The sequence below is a fragment of the Carex rostrata genome, chromosome 8, assembly GCF_964058835.1.
Source record: "Carex rostrata chromosome 8, lpCarRost1.2, whole genome shotgun sequence".
NCBI lineage: Eukaryota > Viridiplantae > Streptophyta > Magnoliopsida > Poales > Cyperaceae > Carex > Carex rostrata.
Window position 1 is genome coordinate 8,620,325 of NC_135925.1, and position 22,923 is coordinate 8,643,247.

A 22,923-nucleotide genomic window follows, 5' to 3' on the forward strand; every position below is an offset into this window, starting at 1 on the left:
TTAATTATTAAAGCAATCTTATTACAAATTGGGACGGATTTAAGGGGAAAAGGGCTTAAGTTCCTATGATTTAAAAAAAAGTTACAAATTTTATATGTAAGTTATATTCTTTTTAATAAATTGTCTAGTTTATTTTTATTATTAATGGAGTATTCGTTTGATTAAAGCAACAAACTATGCATGTTGACTCCGATAAATTTCTGATTCTCTGATTATAATGCATGTATCACTGTCAATGAGTTACTAGTTGATTTTCAACAATATACACACATGTCACGAGTGGATTTAAATTTCTGATTCTCTGATTATAATGCATGTATCACTGTCAATGATTTTCTTGTACACTAGGTCGTAAATTGTTGGATTTAAAGTCTAAAAAGTCGATTTAAACCGTTCAACATGACTTCTATATAAAAAATATGTTGGAGATTGTATGTACATATGTATGCATGCATGCATTAAGATTATTTATGACTTCTATTGTTGGTAAGTGTGTTTATTGGTTGTTCCGAATGGAGTATTTGTAAGATTGTGGTTGGTTGAATTTGTATGGACAAAGACCATAAAATGTAGTATTTACAGACTAATTTATAGTATTTACAGACTAATTTAAAGATTGCGGGTATAATAATTATTAATTAAAAATTAAACAGAAAATAATTAAATAAAAAATAAAATACATGTAGCAATCGCCTCTAAATCGCCTAAAATCGCTTAAAATCGCTTCAAAATTGCCAAAATCGCTCTCTCTTTCTTCTCTGTGGTTTAACAAATGATACTGTGTGCTGGAGAGAGAGACAGAGTGGTTATAAGCCAGCATACTGGACTGCCCAGGTTCCTGGCGGTCTGGTATGGAACTGGACCGCCAGTAATCCTGGCGGTCTGGTCAGATTTGAAAAAACTCAAAATTTGGAGTTATTTTGGTAAATACTTTTTTTTTGGAGTTATTAATAGAAATGGCCGCAAAAAATGAAGACATTTGAACCCTACTCATTCATAATATCTAAAACTAATTTATAAAAGAGGAGAGATCGAGTTACACCATTTTAAAGTTACATGTTACACTATATCTGGACCGCGCATTTGATTTTAATCAAAGGTCAGATCGAATTGCTGGATTGATATTTTTGCGCTCTCTCCACTAAATCAAATATTAATCCGAAAAACTGGAGGTGTCCAATTATTGAAACCCTCCCCAAACCCCGATCTCTCTTTCTCCCTCACGCTAGTTCCTTCCCAGCAGCCCTCCCTCCGCCAAGGTTTTTCTCTCTTTTTCTCCCTCCGCCAAGGCCTCCTCAAGCTCTGCCTTCGAGGCTTTGATACCTTCCTCCCTCTCTCCGCTCCTCACTCTCGCGCTTAGCATCTCCCATGTAAGGCAGCAGCCCCTTTCTGACTCACCTCAGCTACTGACCTCATCTCCTACTCTGTGCGTCTCGTCAGCCTCTCCTTATTTGTAAGTCGCTCTCTCTTTCTTCGCTTTCATTGTTTCTCTGTTAGATTTGCTTCTCGGTTTTTGCCTCTTGGTGAAAAGAAATCATCTGATTTGTCATTTAATATTTAGTCAAATAATAAAAGGTAAGCAGCAAGAGAAGAATTCTAATATAATTATTATTTAGTTTCTAAAAAATTGCATGATCTAGTGTTTTATTCCACAAATCGAACAATTTGGTTTAATAATAATTAAGACTTAAGGCCAACTATTAAGCATTCTTTGGGCTAGTACAACTAGTAACAATTGAAAGAAATGCAAAGTAACAAGAATGATGAGTTGATACCTAAATATACAGTGCTCCAAATATAAAGGGTATGCACCTCCTCATAACGGGTCAGCACCTCTTCATAACGGGTCAGGTTTTGGATTCGGATTTCCCATAACGGGCGTACCAATTAATAAATCCAACAATTAGGGGTGTTCAAATGGTTCAGTTTATTTGATTTTAAACCGAACCATAAAATTCGGTTTAAATGGTTCGGTTTTTCGGTTTAAATGGATTAGTTCGATTCATTTTTTTATTTAGTTCGGTTTATATTGTTCGGTTCGGTTTAGAAACTTTTGAAATCGGTTGAACCGAACCGACCGAATTGGTTTAATGAAATCGCCAAATTATCGCACGCTTTTTGGTTCGATTTATTTTGATACTTTGCGACACCCCCTTTTTCTTTTCACCCCTTTCTTTCTTCTTGGATTCTAGCGTCGCCTCAAGCTTCTATCTCCGCAAGAAGCTAGAGAAAGAATTCCACCCCTTATCTATACTCCATGCGTTGAAGAGCTAATCAATGCTCCATTTTCAGTATCTCTGCCTCCTTTCTGGTTCTAATATTTCTTCTCTCAAAAACTCGTCAGTTATTTATTGGTTAATTAATCTCAAACGAAGAAGGTATGTACTTGATCAGTTATTTATCCAATTCGAATTTCTTGCTAGATTTCTTGCTTTAGTCAAATCAAATTTGGCAGTAGTTCAATTTTTTTTTTTGGATTTCTTACTTGAGTCTGCTAAATTTCGGTTCAACCAAACAAATTGAAATTTACTTCGGTTTGTTCGGTTCGGTTATAATTCGGTTGAGAATTTTAGTTCGGTCGGTTTGGTTCTATTTTTGAAAACCGAACAAAACTTTGGTTTGTCTATTTTAGTTCGGTTTCAACCGAACCGACCGTTTGAACACCCCTACCAACAATTACCATTCCGATCTCATTGGTCTGGAAGCATTTCTTGCGAGCACAAGGGTTCTCAATCTGAAGGTAATAACCCCCTCCAAACTATTTAAAATCTGTATCAGTTGTTGCTGGATTTAATTTTTCTTCATTTATTTCTGATTTTGAAAAAAGTTCCTAGGTTGTCAAGAAGATTTTTTTTTTTTAATTTCTCACTACCGGACTTTTTCACTGGACTTGTCTACAACAACTTAACGTATCTGCTCCGAGAACACCTGCGCGAAGGAAAAGAAAAGGAAAAAGAAGCGCCTCCACTCCGCCAGCCGCTGCGTGAAGAGAAGAAGCCCCGCCTCCCTTTCTTGTTTCCTATGAATGTAACGTCATTTACATGTTCAACATATACCTGAATCGTTGATTTAATATTTTCAGAAAAAATTCATCTAAGTCGCGTACCGGAACTGGTACTGGTACCAAATTTATTTCTTTAGATATCAATACGAAATTTGATTTCATTCATCAATTCAACTATCCATAGGTCCTTCAATATAGTGTGGAGTCACTGAGTTCGAATTAGATCATCATTCTCTCATGTCAGACCAGTACCTGCCCTTTCCTAGAACTGACAAGGTGCAATGGTAATAACCAGAGAAAAAAATTGAAATTAATGCTATTTTCAGAGTTTGGCAAATTGTCAGAATCAATTAAATGATTAGAATTGATTTTTAATCTGATTCAGTTCCCAAATGACTTGAACAAGTGGGAATTGATTAGAATCTGATTACAATTAAATGACTTGAATTTCTTGTTAATTCAGTCTGATTCGGTCTACTTATTGGGTCTACTTACCATTAGAATTGCCTCTGTACTTGCTTAGACTCTTTTGATGTTCATTTATGTTAAATTTTTTGTTTACAACTATTTATATAGTTATGCTTGCCTGCCCTTGTTTGAATTCCTAGCTTCGCCACTGAGTAGATATACTTACTGAGAAGATATTGAGGCGTGAAGAACTTAGGTTTGTCCATTCTCCCATATTTGGTCCGACCTGTGACCCAATTAACCAGACAATTAGGAACACTAGAGTTACAAATTTACTGTTGGAATGCTGGTCAAGAGAATTATTTAGGAAATTAATTTCTTTTCCTAAGTACGGGGAGATAATTGTTGCTCAATAACTCTAGATTTTGGACAAGGTTGTCGTTCCACCAGGGTAATCATTCAGACCTGCTCATTTCTGATTTGTCGTTCCACCAGAGTTATCAACATTTTCCTCTTCTTTCTTGCTTCACCCGGAGTAAAAATTGCAAATGAGCATCTTTTTAAGCTGTTGTAATCAAGCAGAAAATAAATACTTTTAATATTTTCCTCGTATGAATTCACAACAGGATGGCAAGCAATGAAGATTATTCGCAATTAGACATCTCTGTACAGGTTTATACTCTACCTTAAATATTCTCTTCATAGCGTCATGCATTAATTCCTGCACATGGTAGTGACCAGACATGTACTGGCTATTGACGTAGGTTTTATCTTTGGTATAAGTTTCTTTGTTTTTCTTTTTCATTGCTTTAAATTGGAGCTCCAATGAATACCACACATTTATTGCTTCTTTGCTGCTAATTATCAATATTTCTCTTGTTTGCAATTGTGAAGAAAATTGTACCATTCAACTAAGGTTAAGCAAAAAAAATGACTCCCTGTTCTGTTTCATATCAACTCGGCAAATCAATTTGGTACTGTGTAATACAGAGGGAATGAACACTTCAACTCACTCTGAGTTAGTTTATGTTGGGCTTACTAAAAGAAAGGCTTTGTGGGTATAGTGGAAAAGAGTACTTATTTGCCATGGTGAAAGAATGTTGGCATCTATCTGCAAATCTCCTAAAATATGAGGTGTTATTAGCAGAACAAAAGAATGTTCTTCATGGCTCTTCTCTTGTGTCATGTGTGCTTGATTTGTGAAGGTTCATACTTGTGTAAAATGTGTGAAAATTTTAGGAAAAGGACAAGCTGGTGGCAGAGGTGATCCGCTATGTGCTTTTTAAGACGCATCAGAGCTCAGGTTGCCCCATAAGGAGGGAAGAATTGACCCAGATTGTAACCAAAAACTACCATCAGAGGTCTCTGCCGACGCTTGTGATCAATGAGGCCAGAGGGAAGCTCTCTTCTATTTTTGGTTTTGATATGAAGGAATTGAATCGCATGCGACCTTCCTCTAATCGGTCGGCAGCTCGGGCTTCTCAGCAAAGTGAGTTATTGTTATTTTATATAAAGTTGCATGAATTCTCCTTACAAGCTGAAAAATGTAAAAAACCTTGCAAGAATGAAAGTGGCTTCTTGTTTTCTTCAACAGATACCAACACTCACAGGGGTGTGCGAGTTTAGTTTAAATAAGTGTGGAAGACATTTTAGGGCGAGTCCTTTGGCTGAAAACTTCTATTATTGCCAGTGTTCGACTCGCTTTTTTATCCATTTAATTGTGACTAAATTAAACAAGTCCCTTAAATAACCTTCTGAAAGCTATACCTACTTCACAGTAAGACTCGTATATCTGAGTGATATCACCTCCTTTCCCAATATTGATTTTAGTGGAAAATTCATTTGAACCCTGATTGAATGCCTGCAATGATTTTAGTGGAAAATGTCAGCAGCTTTCAAAACCATGAATTTTCTTTATTATTCGAGCAACTTCACGATGGCACTTTAGGTCACCAAATTGTTGTAATGATGCTGGTATAGTAGAGATATCATGGCTACTACGAAGCACAGAAAAATGTCCTCTTACCCCTGACATCTGTATTTTTATTCAAAGATTGCCAAAAACTTGATGCAGAAGAGGTCCTTCTTTTACCAGTTTAAATATTTTTTATTGGAAACTGCAATAAATAGTTAGAAAACAATTAGCAGAAAAAAGTTCCATTTTATTAGAATGAGGGAACAAAGATGGTCACTTCAGTTATAATTTAAGAAGTTGGTAGATAAGAGTCTTATTTCTTTATTTATTTATTTGAGAAAAGTAGATGCAGCCTCAGGGTTCATTAGTAAAATAAACCAAAATAAAGAAGTCATCACAAAAAAAAATTTACTACTGCACCAGATGAGCCATATTCACCCAGTGATGTACCTAACCTCCTAAACCTAGCATAAACCCAACACTGATAACACCTGGTACCTAACCTCTTTTGTGCAGATCCAAGCAAGAAACCTTAAACCCTACATGAAAACCGTAAAAGCCAAAATACAAAAGATATAATAGCATTAAGTCCAATACAGCACAAGTACCAAAGAAACATCTAAAATTACCAAAATGCATCCACTTCCAACTAAAGACATGAATAACACTGTTGTAGCACCCCCCCTTTTCGGCAAAGATATCACTCTCACATGGTAATTATGTCAGTTAAGGTGTCAATGCAAGTGGGCCCAACTGCAGTAGTAAAGCTGAGATGTCGTCAGGAAGAATTCTAGCAAGACTCCCTTGTGAGCTCCAGCCCCCAAAAAATTTTGCCAAGAAAACTATTAAAGCACCAATTATCCTAACACTATTGCACTTGAACCCTTGGAACATTTTATTTTGCTCTCCGTTCAACATCCTAATTAAAGGAAATAAATCTTTATCATACTTAAAATTAAAGTATGACAAGTAAAAAAACTAAAAATCCAATTCCATAGCAGTTTTGCCAAGAAACAATGTAAACAAAATTATATATATGAGTGTATGAGATTCTTTTCTTTTTTAATAGAGTGGTGTGATTTTATTGTTTTTGACAAGCATAGATCATATATTCCATTTTATTGGGTGCGTAAAATTGTGATATTTTACAGGTGTGGACTTGAAATTATTCTTTGGTCAATTTTTTGGGTGCCGGCCTGAATTATCTTTGGTCAGTTTGTCTGTTTGTGTTTATAAATTTATTAGTACTAAGTATCAAACCAGAAAGCACTCCTTGTTTTGTACTTGACAAATATGTAAGAAAATATTTGATAGTTTCACTTCTTCAAGGAATATCAGTATAATGTTCTCAAACCTAAAAGAAAGTGCACATGTCCAGGTAATCTTGATGCAAAATCATACGTCATAGTTAGTCAGCTGCCTCCTGATGAATATATGAAGTACGTGGAGAATAAGGAATCTTCCTACTTGACTGGCTTTGCTTTTGTCGTTCTTGGTATAGTCCATTTGGCAGGAGGCAAATTAGCAGAAGGTATGTATTTCTTTTATCTTCTGTTGGTTTGTTTGTTTGAAGCAACATAACATGTATAATTTTAAGCAGTATACAACATTTTTCATGTCTTTGTATAAGACCCAAAAATTTAAGAAAATATTAAGCAACACTGAATTATACTATTAGATTGGTTATGGAAAAACGGCTTTTTAAAAGTGTTTACGTTTTTACTCTAATGCCACTGGCATCCTTAAACTGATCAAAAGATCAAGTGGACTATATTTATGTGGTGGTCTTTAGTTTATACTTGAATTTTGGTTGAATTAATATGAAAAGGTTATGGGCAGTTTAACTTGATATGGGTTTTAACAGCTAAGAATACACCTTAGTGCAAATACAAAAACATTGCATGCCCTTTTGGAAATAGGTAATATATTGTCTGCGTCTGCAAAAGAACCTTATTTTCCTTTTTTATTGTAAGTAGAAGGATTCAATTTTGGTTCAGCTTGACTGTACAAGCTTTAAAAATAGGGTCAGGTACACCCGTGCTGAACCTCACTGAGCAGTTTCAGTGCAGTCATATATCCCCTCGAGTTTTTATTAGCCCATAACTAGATGTTTAAGCATAAGGCAAACCTGAATTGAACAGTAATACAACTGAAAAGAAAGTTGAATGGACTTAAATGATGTGTTTTTTATGTGCTTTCAGAAAATATGTGGCATCAATTGAGAAAACTGGGCTTAAATGAAAATGAGGAAAAAAATTCCATCTTTGGTAATACTAAGCAAACTTTGGATTTGCTTGTCCAGCAAAGGTAAAATTTTCTTTTTCCTTGTTTTTTAATCTAAGTATATATATGATCTACTACTGGGATATGTTTATCAAGATATCAATCATTGTTAGATACTTGCAAAAGGAGAAAGTTGCAGGCCCGGAGGGCAATACTGTTATGTATGAGCTTGCTGAAAGAGCGTTGGATGACTCTATTAGTGCTAAATTAAAAAGTTACATTGCACAGGTATGAGACAAATAAGAAATTAACTTGTTTTCTTTTTACATTTCTTTTCACAAGTCTGAAATACCTATAACAAAACAAGTTCTTAATTTTAGTTTACAAAGACTTCACCAACTTTTTATCACATTTATAAATGTGGTTACTTTGATGACTTGTTAATTCCCTTCTCAAATCTGACCACATTTTCAGAAATTTGGATTGATAATAGAAATATAAGATGCACACCAATATCTTTTTCTCTCTCCCTGTCTCTCTGTAAAAATTATTATATTTGTGTCAGGTTGTTAACAAAGAAACTACAACAGAAGCGGATGACTAGCTGATACACTGATCCTTGGTAACAATCCATTTGTTTTATTAATCAGCAATTGTAAAGTTTCCCTGACAATGTCTTTTTATTGGATTGTATGCAACAGTTGCTTTGAATTTCTTTTTTCTTTTTCTTTTTTTGAGAGAAACTCGTAGTTGATCATTTACTCCACCCAATTTGAGAGTTAGTAACTGACATACCTACTTTTTATCCTTTCCTTTTAAAGGCTGAAGAGAGTGCTGTAGGGTGTCATGGATGGTGAAAAGAGTCCTATTCTTTTGAAGGAAAGCGGAAATACAAGTGTGGACTTTTCAGGAAGAAAATTAACCTTTTTTTAGTGGTGTTGAACCTTATTATCTAGTAAAATGTTTTGTTTGTTTCAAGGATGAGATTTGTTTTTTTGTCAGTTTGTCACCTCTGAAATCCCTTTCGATTTCTCCTTTATTTCCTTTTACACCAAGTAATGGCTGTAATTAAATCCTGATCTATTGACTAGCTAAAATTTGTAGTGGTAGTTAATTGCATAATTATCAAAATAATTATGCAAAATTTTCAAGGCCCTAGAAAGTCGTTTGTTGGGAGTTATAGGAAACGGACGTCACGTACTTTGTCTAGATGGAGTAGCAACGAATTTATCAAGCTCTCTCGAAAGAGATGCAATGAAGTTTAAGCTCTCTGGAACGATTGATTATCATGGTAAGAAATGCTTTTAATTACCTGCTTACAAAGCAACTTGGGCTCCTAACTGAAAGTCTAGCACATTACTAACTAACATTAATCTAAATAAGAACACTATTACATGACAACAGATCACAAAATCATATAAGCAGAATTCCCACCAATTGTCACATGATAACAATGGTAAATCTCCACAATTTTGCTAACGCTGTACAAAAGCTTAACCGAGTTAAATTACCTCCAAGTTAAAACTAATATAATAGAGTAAATGGTTCAGGCCCAATCACTCAATAAGACCAATGACCCTACAGTCAGTTTCTCTAAATTTCTAACAAACTAGCACTAAAATGGGGATGCTCCAGTCCCAACCTTCCTCATTAACCAAGGTGACCATGACCTGCAAACCTATCCTTGCATGATGGACAAATAGAACCGACTGTGTCTGACTGTTGCTCAGCCAATGAACCATCATGCCTAAACTCTCGGCTGCACCAGACACACACAGAGGTGAACTGACATGGGGCCGGGGGCATCATCATTTTGGTAGGAGGTGATGTCAGGCCCCAACCCAACTGCAGACCCATGCCACTGATCATTTGAGGTGGCGCATAACCAAACATCATGGTTTGATGAGGCACTGGAAAGTGCAAAGGATTGTTTGAACTGGGCATGGCAACGTACCCAGAAGGTTCAGGTGGAGCCAATCTCATCCCACTGAAGCTAGGCAGTGCACCATTATTCTGGCTTAGATATTGGTACCCAACATTATTCAACTGTTCATTGATAAGCAAAATAACATATGTTAATCAAGAAGAATATACCTTAAGATAAGCAAAATAACATGTGTTAATCAAGGAGAATATATCTTAAGAAAATAAGAAGACACTCTATCGTGGCAAAAGATTTGTCACCATGGATGAGGTTGCCTAATATATATATGCATAAATCCCGATACACAACCCCAAAAAATGAATTTAATAGACATGTAAAATATTTAAAATATTGCCATAAAGAGCTCCATAATTGCATACATTCACACATACAGATTCCACAGGGCACTGACTTAACCACGAAGCACATTTAAATTAGTATCCCACAGGCTATTGAATTCCAAATTATCTTAGGATATGTGAAGTGTGTTCGTGTGACAAATCTTTCTTATACCAATGCCTTGAGAATCCCAAAATATCATAACAAATGATCTTGAAAGTTCAAAATTGGTATTGCAATAGGCAACTTTTGGGAAATTTTGAGCCATTTTAAGCTGAATTAGAGCCTGACTTCAGACCCAACTTCCTTTCCCTAGCATTACAATAGTGTTCGCAAATAAAAATTTCATTTATATTGATCAAGGCTAAAATGACAGTTTGTCGGTTACCTTATCTTGCATCATGTTGGCTACTGGAACAGTACTTGCTGATTGAACCAATGAAGTATAACCTTCCAAGTTCTCCTGCATGGTCATCATCTCCATAAAATTATGGCCTGTGCCACCACTGACTATATCTTCACACCCTGATGGATTGTTTTGAAAACGGGTTTCAAGCCCTGTGTCCGGTTTCTCCCACTCCTCAAGCAATGAGTCCCTCGAGTTAATATCAAACCCACTCCCATTCGGCTCGTTCACGTTATCTGAGAAACAACTTGCAAAAAGATCTGAGTTGTAGTCCACTGTTGGAGTGGTGGTCAGAATAGTCTGACTAGGAGTTGTATTACTGTTGGCTAATTTATCAACCTCATATTCTATCTCATCATTGTCGATCCTGTCTGAAGTGTTATTGTTGAGATCAAGAGATTCAGATTCCTGACATGTTTGGTTAGTCTCAGCTAGAGGTGCGTTTGCATGTGCATTAGCATTTGCAAGCAATTCAGAGAAGGTAAATGGTCTTTCTGTCAACTCAACTTCCTTAGGCTCACCAACTGAATCACAGTCCATAAAGCTGGTCTCGTCAGACATTGCTCCATTGTCATTTTCAAAGAGCATTCTATGGGTAGCACTGATGATATCTTCGGGTTTGGACCCATCATCGTCTATATCATAATTATTAAGATCAAAAGTTTCAATATCAGGACAAGCTTGTTGACTGGCTTCCAACAAGCAAGTGCCTGCATTTGCAAAAGTGGAATCAAAGATGCCACTATTAGGTTCAACTTCCACATGGTTCAGTGCTTCACTAGCTTCAACCTCTCTAGTTTTAGAGTTGCCTGCTTCATGAATCATAGCTAAATTATTAGTACCATGTTCGTCCTCCATATTATTTTCAACTTCGGAGTCTTTCTCAGAAGTGACAGGAGAGCAACTTCGGGACGAATTGCTCTTGTCAAACATAAGTGGGATATTACTGTCTGTTGCATTTCCATCCTGATAAACTTCTCCAGATAATGCAACACTGGCACCCGAAATACTATCTAAAGGCCCACAAACTGCCTGTTCAACTTTAGGATCAGTCAAACCGTTGCCTTTGTTACCCTCGAAAGATTTGTGTTCTGACATTTCCACACTTCCATCTTTTTCAAGTAGCATGGTAATAGGCTTAGTGTGGTTCTCAGGGTTCTCAATTGAGGAAGAAGCTTCAATTATTGCAGCTTCTGGCTTTATGTCATTTTCGGGGTTGTCAATTGAGGGAAGAAATTGAATTTCTGAAGCTTCAGACTTGTTGTGTTTTTCAGGGTTTTCAACTGGAGGAACTTTGGTCACGAAAGTTTGAATATTATCAGGGTTTTCAATCGAGGTAGGAGCCGACACGGAAACAGATTTATCATTTTTACGTTCTTCAATCAAAGGAGGTAGAATTGCCGGAGCCTTGCCATCTTCAGGGAATTTGGTCAAGGAAGAACTTTGATTGACCATTGCCGAATCAATCTTAGGGTCTTTGATCAAGGGCTGAGCTTGAATTTCATTAATTTTGTCAGTTATGGGATTTTCAATTGGGAGAGGAGTTTGAATCGCAAAAACCTTGTCATTTTTAGAGTTTTCAGCTGAAGGATGGACTTGAATTGCAACAGTTCTCTCCTTTGTAAATTTTTCAATAGAAGGAAGAACCTCAATTCGAACAACATGATCATTATGAGGATCTTTCTCATTTTCCAAAGTTTTGACCATTGGAGGACCTTCAATGGCAATAGGAGCAGTGCCAAAATTGTTTTCATCTGTGTTAAGGCCTTGATACCTGACATGAGCCCCCATGTGACTGACATAACGGGTCCTCTCGTCAAAAGTTTTGTTACAGAACTGACACACGTACTTGCCATCCTTCATCAAAGCACCATCTTCTACAGGTTCGCAATTGCGACGCCTCTTTCGACTTTTCTGGTGAAATGAGAGCTGATGTTGGAGGTACTCTCCCTTGTCACCAAAGCTTAGGTTGCACTTGGTGCACTCTTGGGTACCATTATCAATGCCCGTCGGATGAGAAGCAACAGCCAACTGAAAAATTAATGATACTAATGTGAGAATGAACTGAGAATGAGAGGTATAATTATGATATTTCCTAAATTGCACCAGAATTTAACCTTATCAAAATAGTGAAGGATATATTAACAACCAATTTTTGTTTCAGAACAATGACAATTTATGTCAACATTTGTCAAAAGGAAAAAAAAAATGCAGATGACTTCTCTATGATTTGAGATGGTCATCAATCAAACTTATTGCAAGAATAATAAACCTTCCCTTTTTAACACGTTCAACGGTTGACCAACATGTTCTCAAATTACACTATATTTGGTAAACAAACTTACAAAATCATACAGAACAAATCTACAGTTTTTAATTTTTTCATTTTGATAATTGTTCAGTCAGTGATCAACACCGGCAAACAATTTTCTTCTCAACCTAACATATTCCATTAAGAAAACAGACCACAATTCTTCACACAGTTTCAGTTGGAACCCCATCAATTATGTTATTCACGATAAATGACAACAATTAAACAAAGGCAAAGTCAAACAAGAAATGACAAAGTTGCTGAACTTTTGTTGCCAAGTTGCAAACTCAAAGTACTGAACCAAATCAATCCCTTTCATTCTATTTCAAAACTTCCAACAGTTATAATTCATGGAAGATTGCATGTGCAAGCAACCCTATCTAAGAACCCAAGCAAAATCGTAGTATTTGATCAGCATTGCTTGATTGTAGAATCCCAAGTAAAATCCCAAGTATTTGATCAGCACTGTTTGATTGTAGTTCAATTTGTGTTTAATGGAAAAGAAACTTTCCTAAAGTTAAGCCTGTAATTTCACATTTTTCATAACATACAATAAAGTTAGGAATGTTGATTTGGTTCCATTATATTGTTTATAACCAAACTAATTGCTTTGATTAAAGGCTTTGTCTTTCCAGTTTGTTTAATTTAGTTGTTTTAATCACTGAAAAACAAATAAACTAGAAACATAGTAAAAAGTATAATTAGACAAGGATAAATGCTTATTCAGTAATGAATAACAATAAGCTCGAGGCCATTAAAATTATACAATTTAACTTCATTTAATGAAAGGGGGCTGTTCGGCGGGGAGAATTAAGGGGTAGAGGACTAAGAGCTTAAGCTCTACTAAGGAGTTCATGTTCAGCAAATGAAAGATTAAGATTGAAGAAGGATTATGAATAAAGAAAATTTATTTTATTATGTGACAAGAGTTAAAGACCAATATACCCCATATTGTTATATAGAGTCTAGCTAGTATGACATCAGTGTCATTTCAGTCTATATAACACCAATTCCAAAACTTATTGAATCGACTTCAAACGGTGAATCCAAACCGTTCAAACCGATCTACTTCATTAGTTGTGCGTTTACATGTAAAATTTATAACTTTTTGAATTTATTTTGTATCAAGTCAAGCGGTCAAATGTGCGAGCTTTTAAGTTAATTTTAATACATTCATTTTTCAACATTTTTACCACTTGATTTGATACTAAAATAACTCAAAAATATAAAAAAAATTGCATATAAACGCATCACTCATAAAGTAAATTGATTTGAACGGTTTTGATTAGTCGTTTGAAGTCTATTCAATCAATTTTGAAGTTAGTGTTATGTGACACCGACGTCATACTAGCCAGACTCTATTATATAATAGACTGATAACTTTAATTAATTCATTGTTTTTCCACTATATTTCATTCACGAATTTAAAGACAACCTAATTAAAAAAAATGAACTTATTCTAAAATGAAATCTGCGGAAAAAAGGCCAATATATCATGCACATATTGTTTCCTTCTGAAATCAGAAATCAACCAAAAGAAATAAAATTAGACGAAGTTATCATGTACTGTAAAGCACCGTACCAGATCCGGTAAAGTAACAAGTTCATCAATACTGTAAATTTAACCAAAAATCAATACTGTAAAATTACAAGTTCATCATATACTGTAAAACAACATTCAACACCGTACTAAATCTGGTATATTTTTTGACAAGGCACTGGTACATCATACCAGAAAACAAAATAGCAACCGGTGATCAGTAGAAAAATGAAGGGGGGTTGGCGCAGTCTAATACCACGCGCGTGATATGAAGTTTGGTCTTGTGCAGTCCACAGAAGTTGGTCTTGCGCTGTTTCCAAGTGGTGCTATCTGGAGTTGACGAGGTTTGGAGGTTGGTCTTGCATGGTGGTTTCCAAGTGGGCGGCGGAGGGTTGAGGGGGTGGTGTCATGGGCTGAGGGTAGTGGAGGGTTGACGGAGGGCTAGCTAGGAAATGGAGAAAAGATGGGTAATCCCAATCTCTAACAACTCCACATGGTGTGGCAAGGGCAGCACTTTCATCAGCTAACATCGATTTCGATTCGATCTTGCCGGAAGGGAGGAAGATGATTTTATTTTCGTTCCTAGGGTTCTGTGTCTCCATATGTGGGAGAAGAAATAAAAAATGATAAAGAAAGAATTCTTCCTTAAGAAGCAATATGGCCTAAGGACAAAATAGTCTAAAATATCTGAAAATACTCTTAAGGAACCTCCAAGGAGTCTGATATCTTAAGGAAGAGGGAAGGGGAGGATTAAGAATCAAGAATAAGGAGCATGGTCTTGTGCAGTCCACAGAAGTTGGTCTTGCGCTGTTTCCAAGTGGTGCTATCTGGAGTTGACGAGGTTTGGAGGTTGGTCTTGCATGGTGGTTTCCAAGTGGGCGGCGGAAGGTTGAGGGGGTGGTGTCATGGGCTGAGGGTAGTGGAGGGTTGACGGAGGGCTAGCTAGGAAATGGAGAAAAGATGGGTAATCCCAATCTCTAACAACTCCACATGGTGTGGCGAGGGCAGCACTTTCATCAGCTAACATCGATTTTGATTCGATCTTGCCGGAAGGGAGGAAGATGATTTTATTTTCGTTCCTAGGGTTCTGTGTCTCCATATGTGGGAGAAGAAATAAAAAATGATAAAGAAAGAATTCTTCCTTAAGAAGCAATATGGCCTGAGAACAAAATAGTCTAAAATATCTGAAAATACTCTTAAGGAACCTCCAAGGAGTCTGATATCTTAAGGAAGAGGGAGGGGGAGGATTAAGAATCAAGAATAAGGAGCATGGTCTTAATCTAAACTAAGGAGTCACCGTTCGGACGAATTTACGTGGATTAAGAGCTTAAGGGCCCTTATGGACCTCAGCCAAACAGGTACAAGAGCGTGAAAGAACATACATAAATTGCCCAAATTAGTCAGTTGTTACAAACTTTTGATTGCTATCAACACAGTCAAAATACCGTAATTTGAAGTTCACATAAAGAAGCTGATATAGATAGCATCTAATAATTATATTTTTTTATATGAGATCTAGATTTAAGTATTGTTTACTTCTAAAAATGGAGAATATAACAGAAGTTTTATTCATTTCCAGCCCGGTTCACCATTTTTCATACCAGAAGTTAAACTGGCTTATTTGGTTCACTCAATACTTTTATTCATTTCCAGCCCGGTTCACCATTTTTCATACCAAAAATAAAAAAATTAAAAAAAACAGTTTTATCTTAACTGTACTAAGTGAAGATACCTACATAATTTAGTTACAATTTAAAAATATCTGAAAAGCCTATGCTTGTTGCACTACTGTGAATGTTGCATTTTATATGCAAAGTTGGTATATGGAGCGTTATTCACAGTCAACCAATATTTATAAATTAAAATAGAATTAAACAGTCCAACTTACAGAAAGGGTAGAGGTCTTATCTTCTCCTAATGATACGGTATTTGCATTAGTAGAGACGGGTATCGCAGCAGTTGATATTCCAAGAAGAGATTGAATGTAGGAAGATACTTCCTTGCATGTTTCAAAATGATGTCCATTAGGGCTGGAAAATACAGAAAAAAAGAGTAAAATAAAAAGGAACAGTACAAACTATTTAAATAATAACTATTGTTGTACAGAAAACAATTATTAACTGATAGTAAGGCTTCTCAGTACTGATTTGGGAGAGGAAGAGAATCAACAAAAGGCGGTTGTGAATCTCACTGACTGTTTTTATTTCTCAAAGGTGTCAGTATTTTCTATTTCCATTTGACTTTAACCTAATTATGAGCTATAAGTATCCTAAGGTTATGAAGAAAAAACATTTCAGTTAATAAAGCCAACAATGAAATTAGAAGGTCCTCTCAACCCCCTATCTCCCCAAAAACACTCCCATTGGACAGCAACATAATTAAGAGACATATTTATAACTAGAAAATCATCACCACACTTGACATTATACACATTTCCATACATAGAAGTTACTGTTCTGCATGGGCATGCTACCAATCAAATGAAAAGACATTTTTACCTAAACAATACCAATATAACATGATTTCTACCTATTCAACTTTAGTTCGATGGTAGCATTTACCATATTAGTGAGGAGAAAATAAATAATTTGAACTTAAATAACTAAAACCTATATGAACCTGACATATCGCCGACAATTGATCCAAGGAACACCTTCCTTCCTCTTCAGCCCGAGTAACAATTTCCAACCTTTCGGAAAGTGATCTCCAAATCCAGATGCATCAACAAATCTTCTCCTTTGTCTTCGACTCATCCACTCCCCTTCTAACCCTCCCAAAAACACTAGAAGCTCAGCCTCTGACTTAAGCCCCGCTGTCCTTTTACGCAACTCCTCGTTGTAGGGATCTTCCTTTCCAGCTAACTCTGCCAAATTGACTGCCGTACCTTTTGCATTAACTATCTCTTTGTCCCTATCATTATTTTGAACCACCACCAGAGCCTTGGAGTTGTCCTCCTCCTTATCCTTAATATTTGGCGGAGCATCTAGGGTTAGGGTTTGCGGGGAAGGAGAGACTGCTACAGGAGGTGGCAGAGGGAGAACAAACGAGGGATCTTCTCGCGAAAACAGGCGCCTGAGATTGAAAATGATCTGTTGGTGCTCGCCACTGTAGGGGTCGATTTGGTGGGACGAACCGGAGGGATCGTTGGGGTTAGCGTTTGGGTTAGGCCGTTTGGAGTTAGAATGTGGGGCGAGGCGGAGGCGGGAGTAGGTCTGTTTGCGGCTCCCGGCGCTCTCATTGAAGACGGAACGGTCGATCTTGGGCGCAGCGGTGGATTCGTCGGAGGGGAGGCGAAGCGGGTCGTATAAGTTAGGGCATGAGAGAAATAGGGTTTGAAGCTCCGTTTGGGAGATGAAGCGAAGGTCTACAACCGGGATTTGCTCGGGAGCCATGGAAGAAGAGTTAGGAGAGGAGGAAACTCGAGATTGGAATGGAGGGGAAGAGACGCGCATGGCCGCATAATACAGAAGTCGGGTCAGGGACTCAGGGTGTCATTTTTTGGGATGCGATCATGCGATGTGAGTTTGTCTCCCGAGTCCTGATTAGTTAGTGGGTTTCGGGTCTGGGTTGATTGGATTGGTCGAAACAGATGGGCAAATGGGTCCCACAAAATAGGCCGAGTTACATCACATGGCTGGTTGTTGGTCACTTTCCTATAGGAAAAGTGGTTACTGGTTAGTATATCCATTGAAATATTCTTAATTAGTGTTTAAATTTAATGCGTTAACCTGGGTTATTTTCACTTATTGGTTTGATCAACTGTGCAATGTTCTTTGTTGTTTATAATCCTGGATAGCAGGGTAATATGAATTAAGAATTTTGTGTTGGATTACAACTTGTTTTTCTTTTTACTTTTTTGCTGTTTGGAGATTCAATTGTCCCATCCCATGTGAAAATCAGATGGGCTGATTAGCCTGAAAATTACGATAATGGGCCATGTTTACACTGCGTGGTCATGTTTGATGGTGGGAACCGAATCTCGGAAATTTTTGTCCCTAAAGTTACTATTGGTGGGTCCGAGATGAGCTCCAGATCAAATATTTAAATTTTAAAAGTGATTCCGGCCCCACCCTGCAGTGGCTCTAGGGGCAGGTGATCTCGTGGAATTAAGTTATTTTGAATTAAATTTCTTACTCCAAACACATATAGATTAAAATAATTACGATTAGTTGGAGTTTGATAGAGTAAGCTCATAAAGAAAGAGAAAATTGTAACGTAATGTTACTATAACTGTGAGATCTACAGATGAAGTAAATTACTTCATCTAGAAAAATGAAGTAACTTACTCCGAATTAACTCAAATATTACTCCATCTTAACCCGTGTAATTAGCTTAATTCTAAATCACCCCATACTTGTTAGGTCCCATACTTGTTAGGTTTAGGTCAAAATATTGAGCCAATTAAATTAGGGAGCACCTAGCTATCCCCTTGTAACAATTCCTCATTTATCCCCCAGTCATTAACTACTTAAATAATTACTAACTATCTAGGGGAACCACTTACTATTTGGGGACCATCTAATATTTGAAAGATTTTATAACTGGCGCGCGCAAGTATTCATCTACATCAAGTATTCATACCTAAGATATCAAGTATTAAAAAAAAAACTGGACACGTTTTTAGAGGTGGTTTTTTTTTCTCCGTTCAATGTAATCAATATTTCTAACGATCGGTGAGAAATTTTGCAAATCTAAAACCACGAATGTTTTCTACATAATTTTATCTTTCAAATGACATACTTTCGAGTTATCCATTGCACACGTATTCATCCTCATTGTGCAAGTGCAAATATTAAAACTTAGAATAATTATATTAGTCCCCCCTATTCTATCCCCGCACCATCCCCGCATATCCTAATTAGATATTAACTGTCATAACTGACTGACGGTCCCCCCCCCCTCCATTAACTAACTGACTGACCCCGCGATATACCGTATCCAACTTTCCTATTTTAAATTCAAAATTTCTGTTCTCCCCGCAATATCCTTTTTTGAAGCTCTGTCCATCTTGAGGTAATTTTTGTTATTTGTGCATTACTAGATCTATAAATTTGTCATTATCTTTTTGTTATTTTTTGATGTGCACATAGATTAATACTTGATTGATATTCAGTAAATACTTTATTCAGATGCAATTAGTAGTACATAAATTCATATTTTTTGATGTGCACATAGATTAATACTTGATAGATATTTAGTAAATACTTTATTCAGATGTAATTAGCAGTACATAAATTCATATTAATATGTCTTTAATCAGCTTTCCTTTTAATATTCTAATATCATGTACATGTACATTTTATTGAATGGGTATTAATACTTGACAGGGTTAGATATAATACAATAAAGTTATTTGTTAACACATATGTATATATCAGAAAATTACCAGTTAACACAATAAAGAATTTCTCATTCTCTCACATCTTTCAATTCAATAATAAGTGGTTGCCAATTCCAAAAATTTATATTTTTAGAACTATATATGTTTGTTCTAACTAATATTTTATGTATAACTTGAACTTTTTATGACATGTAGTATTTTTAATACGATATTTTAGAAGTATTTATGTTTGTATCTTAAAGTATTTATATTTGTATTTTAAAAAATTTATTGTGACATTTTACTGTGATTGTGTCAGTTATTGTCCCATCAGTTTTTTTGTTTTTACATCAAAAAAAGTATTAATTTATGTTTCAAAAGTATTTGTTTGTATCCTATTTTAGTATTTATTTTAAATAAAAAACGACACCTTACTGTATATATATATATATTTCTGTATATATATATTATAATGTTTATTACTTACGTCCAGTGTCATTCAATCATTTCTGTCAAATGACTTGTTGGCAATTCCAACAAACTCATTTTTCAAATTTTTTTACCTAATATGTATCACTTGTCCAATCAGTTTTCGTTTTTGTCATATCAGTTTTAATTTATGGTCTCAAAAGTATTTATTTGGATGTCATTTAGTATTTATCTTGAAGGAATAATTGCCTTTAGTATTTATTTGAGTTGTTAATTATTTTCAAGTATTATACTTTGTAGTTATTATATCCATAACAGTATTTTTGATTCTGGGCAGCCAAGTTTTGGAATATCCGGTCCATAAAGTTTCGGCCCACGTTGTATAATTTTACATTTGTAACGCCGCAATTTTCGGTTCATAATATCTGTCCATAAGTATTGCTATATTCGGTCAATAATTTGCGGGGACGATATTTGGAATTTAATGAAAAATTTGCGGGGATGGTTAAATGACGTTTCGGGCTTACGGAAATATAGTTCATTGAGTGGAGGTTAATACTTCCAAATGATGGGTAAATACCTTAAGGATTCATGATAAATATTCAGATATTTGTTAATTATTGTTAGTGGTCCCCAACAGTTAAATGCGGGGTTAATTGCGGGGTTAATTATCACCGTCCTAAAACTTAACACATCACTCATCCATCTTTTACACATTTTTAAAGATGATTTTTTTCTCCGTTAAATATAACCAATATTTCTGACGATTTGTGAGGAATTTTACAAATTTAAAATCACGAATGTTTTCTACACAATTTTATCTTTCAAATGAGATACATGATGACATACTTTCGAGTTATCCGTTGCACAAGTATTCATATCTTGTCACGCAAATATTCATACATAATATGTCACACCCCAAACCAGAAATTCTGGATTAGGGTGTGATCAACCTCGCCTCGTGCTTAATTAATCATTAAGCACGCAAGGCTAATCATAAATAATAAATCAAACAGCAGCGGAAGCAAAATAATATAAATATCAAGCATCAGTCACATAACAAATAAATAAACATACACATACATAACATATAATCCGATCCATCTCGGATCCAAATAACACCATATATAGAAGGGGATACATGATCTATTGAGCCCGTATATAACACAGGAATTACGGGACTCGTAAACCTAATCAAAAGCCTAACCCTAACTAAGTCAAGTGGTGTGGCCCTCAGGGACAGCTCCTGACATCTCCTGCTGTGGACCGCCAGAACCTGTACCTAAAACCCACGAAATAACTTGTGGGTGAGCGACGAATCGCCCAGTATGTGACCCAGAATTATCCCCTCAGGGATCCTCTACGGTCAAAGCACTTTTATTTATACAATTAAAAATATGCACATGTGTGAACCTATATTAATATCTAATAGAATTGATAATACTTTTGAAATATGCCATGATGCGATTATTCTATTATGCCAACATGCGGAATAACCCAAAATAAAAATCAAGGTGTAATATCAGATATAAATCAAGTCGGAATCCAGTACTCCTTGCACTGTGTGCCCAAAATACAATAACAATAATAATAATATGGATAAAGTAAATCACCCCGTGCCGTGCCAATAGGATCATAAGATCCAGCAATATAATCCAAGGACTGTGATCAGAGTGCAATGATACACGTTGCCTAGTGACATCGCGCATTGCTCCACAAGAACAGCACACTAGCCGATGGTTATATCAAAATTCGGTGTGTCATCTCACCTAGACGATTCATAAGCCAAACATATCCAATGGGAGAAATCATACAATGCAAGTCATAGAAATATCATAACCAGTGCCACAGAACTCGAGATCGGAACTGTGCACTCACTCTGCCACGGAACTCGAGATCAGAACCGTGCAGACCAAATCCGCCATGGAACTCGAGATCGGAACCATGCGGTAGCGTAAAACAGACCTACACAGAACTCGAGATCAGAACTGTGCAGTCTCAAGTAATAAAAATGCCACCACGGAACTCGAGATCGGAACCGTGGTGGGGTAACCCGTTCTAGGCATGTAGCTCCTAATGTAGGCATGGGAAGCATCCCGAATCGTCCGTGCCACAGAACTCAAGATCGGAACTGCTCACGAAGAATAAAAATAAAATGATCGAAAAAGGGTATATATATCAAAGTGTATATATATAGTATAATCCTAATGGCCATCCGGGAATCAAGTGACGCCTCGGCTCAGTGGCTATCGGGTCGTCCCATGCCAAGTGACACAAGACGGAACAAAGTCACTCGGCCCTGCTTAGCTCTCACCAATGCATGCATATGCACGTAAAATAATAATATAGTCTTCTACGAGAAGAAGACAACTAATAACCTAATATTCTAATAAGATATATATATATATATATATAATATTATTTAATTGCTCTAATATTAAAATACAGTAAATTCAGATTTTTCAGGGTTTATACAATTCTACCTACAGTGCAGAAAGGATAAACATGCTCTAAAGTTTTAATGCAACTACTTAAAAATAAAGTGCGAATGTCAAGTCAGATGGAACGACTGGTAAGAGTACGCCCACGAAAGAAAATAATTCAGATATCCCACACCTGAGGGAGCTGGAGTCTCTGTCGCTAAAAATCAGCGTGCTCCGCGTATGCTCCGAACTGCGGGTCAATCTGATCGGCCCACAGGTCAGACTCGTACGGAGTTGACTGATCTGTGATCACGTAATTTAAACTAATTAAAATCTACGCAAATTTTATTCTAACCCTCATCCCAGTTAATGTGCAAGTTAAATTCTCGATTATTTTGATTTTATAAAAATTACTGATTCAGTCAGTCTGACTGAACTGGTTAATCAGATATTAATTATTTACTTTGATCTAAATTAATCTAATTTTAATCTACATTAAATTATAGTTTTTAATAATTTAATTTGAAGATATATTGCTTGTAAAATTTCAAATGTCGAAATATTCGCAAAATAATTATTTGTGAGTTACGGTATTTTTAAACGTGTTCTAACTACTTATTTAGTTTACTTTATTTTGAATTAGCTCTCATTTCCGTAACCGATCGAATGCGATTCTTTTCG

The 22,923-nt window shown here is 36.1% G+C and overlaps 2 protein-coding genes across 7 annotated transcripts; one reads left to right on the top strand and one right to left on the bottom strand.

The window, feature by feature from the left end:
• The first annotated feature begins 1,182 nt into the window (after window positions 1-1,182).
• On the top strand, window positions 1,183-8,534 carry LOC144558635 (uncharacterized). Of its 6 annotated transcripts, none has more exons than XM_078307482.1 (9): window positions 2,212-2,740; window positions 2,828-3,027; window positions 3,581-3,668; window positions 4,039-4,084; window positions 4,652-4,901; window positions 6,706-6,858; window positions 7,529-7,634; window positions 7,724-7,838; window positions 8,116-8,264. In XM_078307482.1, the coding sequence occupies exons 4-9, from the start codon at window positions 4,040-4,042 to the stop codon at window positions 8,152-8,154; spliced, it is 708 nt and encodes a 235-aa protein (XP_078163608.1). In that variant the 5' UTR covers window positions 2,212-2,740; window positions 2,828-3,027; window positions 3,581-3,668; window position 4,039; the 3' UTR covers window positions 8,155-8,264. The 6 variants fall into 6 exon arrangements, with proteins under 6 accessions (XP_078163611.1, XP_078163613.1, XP_078163612.1 ...); XM_078307483.1 differs by having other exon boundaries at window positions 3,613-3,668; XM_078307487.1 differs by lacking the exons at window positions 2,828-3,027; window positions 3,581-3,668 and adding an exon at window positions 8,368-8,534 and having other exon boundaries at window positions 2,209-2,740; window positions 8,116-8,172.
• A 377-nt stretch (window positions 8,535-8,911) lies between these two features.
• Window positions 8,912-17,581, bottom strand: MBD8 (methyl-CPG-binding domain 8). Its single transcript, XM_078306521.1, has 4 exons — window positions 16,690-17,581; window positions 15,959-16,100; window positions 10,202-12,250; window positions 8,912-9,596 (listed from the first exon to the last, which is right to left on the bottom strand). The coding sequence occupies exons 1-4, from the start codon at window positions 17,520-17,522 to the stop codon at window positions 9,201-9,203; spliced, it is 3,420 nt and encodes a 1,139-aa protein (XP_078162647.1). The 5' UTR covers window positions 17,523-17,581; the 3' UTR covers window positions 8,912-9,200.
• Window positions 17,582-22,923: the final 5,342 nt, after the last annotated feature.

Bases quoted from the DNA above. Each gene is read 5' to 3' on its own strand.
- LOC144558635 (XM_078307485.1), top strand. From the start codon at position 4,040: ATGGCAAGCAATGAAGATTATTCGCAATTAGACATCTCTGTACAG. The intron at 4,085-4,651 runs GTTTATACTCTA...TGAAAATTTTAG, and splicing joins AATTAGACATCTCTGTACAG to GAAAAGGACAAGCTGGTGGC. The intron at 7,839-8,115 runs GTATGAGACAAA...TATTTGTGTCAG, and splicing joins TAAAAAGTTACATTGCACAG to GTTGTTAACAAAGAAACTAC.
- MBD8 (XM_078306521.1), bottom strand. From the start codon at position 17,522: ATGCGCGTCTCTTCCCCTCCATTCCAATCTCGAGTTTCCTCCTCTCCT. The intron at 16,101-16,689 runs GTTCATATAGGT...TGTATTTTCCAG, and splicing joins AATTGTCGGCGATATGTCAG to CCCTAATGGACATCATTTTG. The intron at 9,597-10,201 runs GTAACCGACAAA...ATCAATGAACAG, and splicing joins CCAACATGATGCAAGATAAG to TTGAATAATGTTGGGTACCA.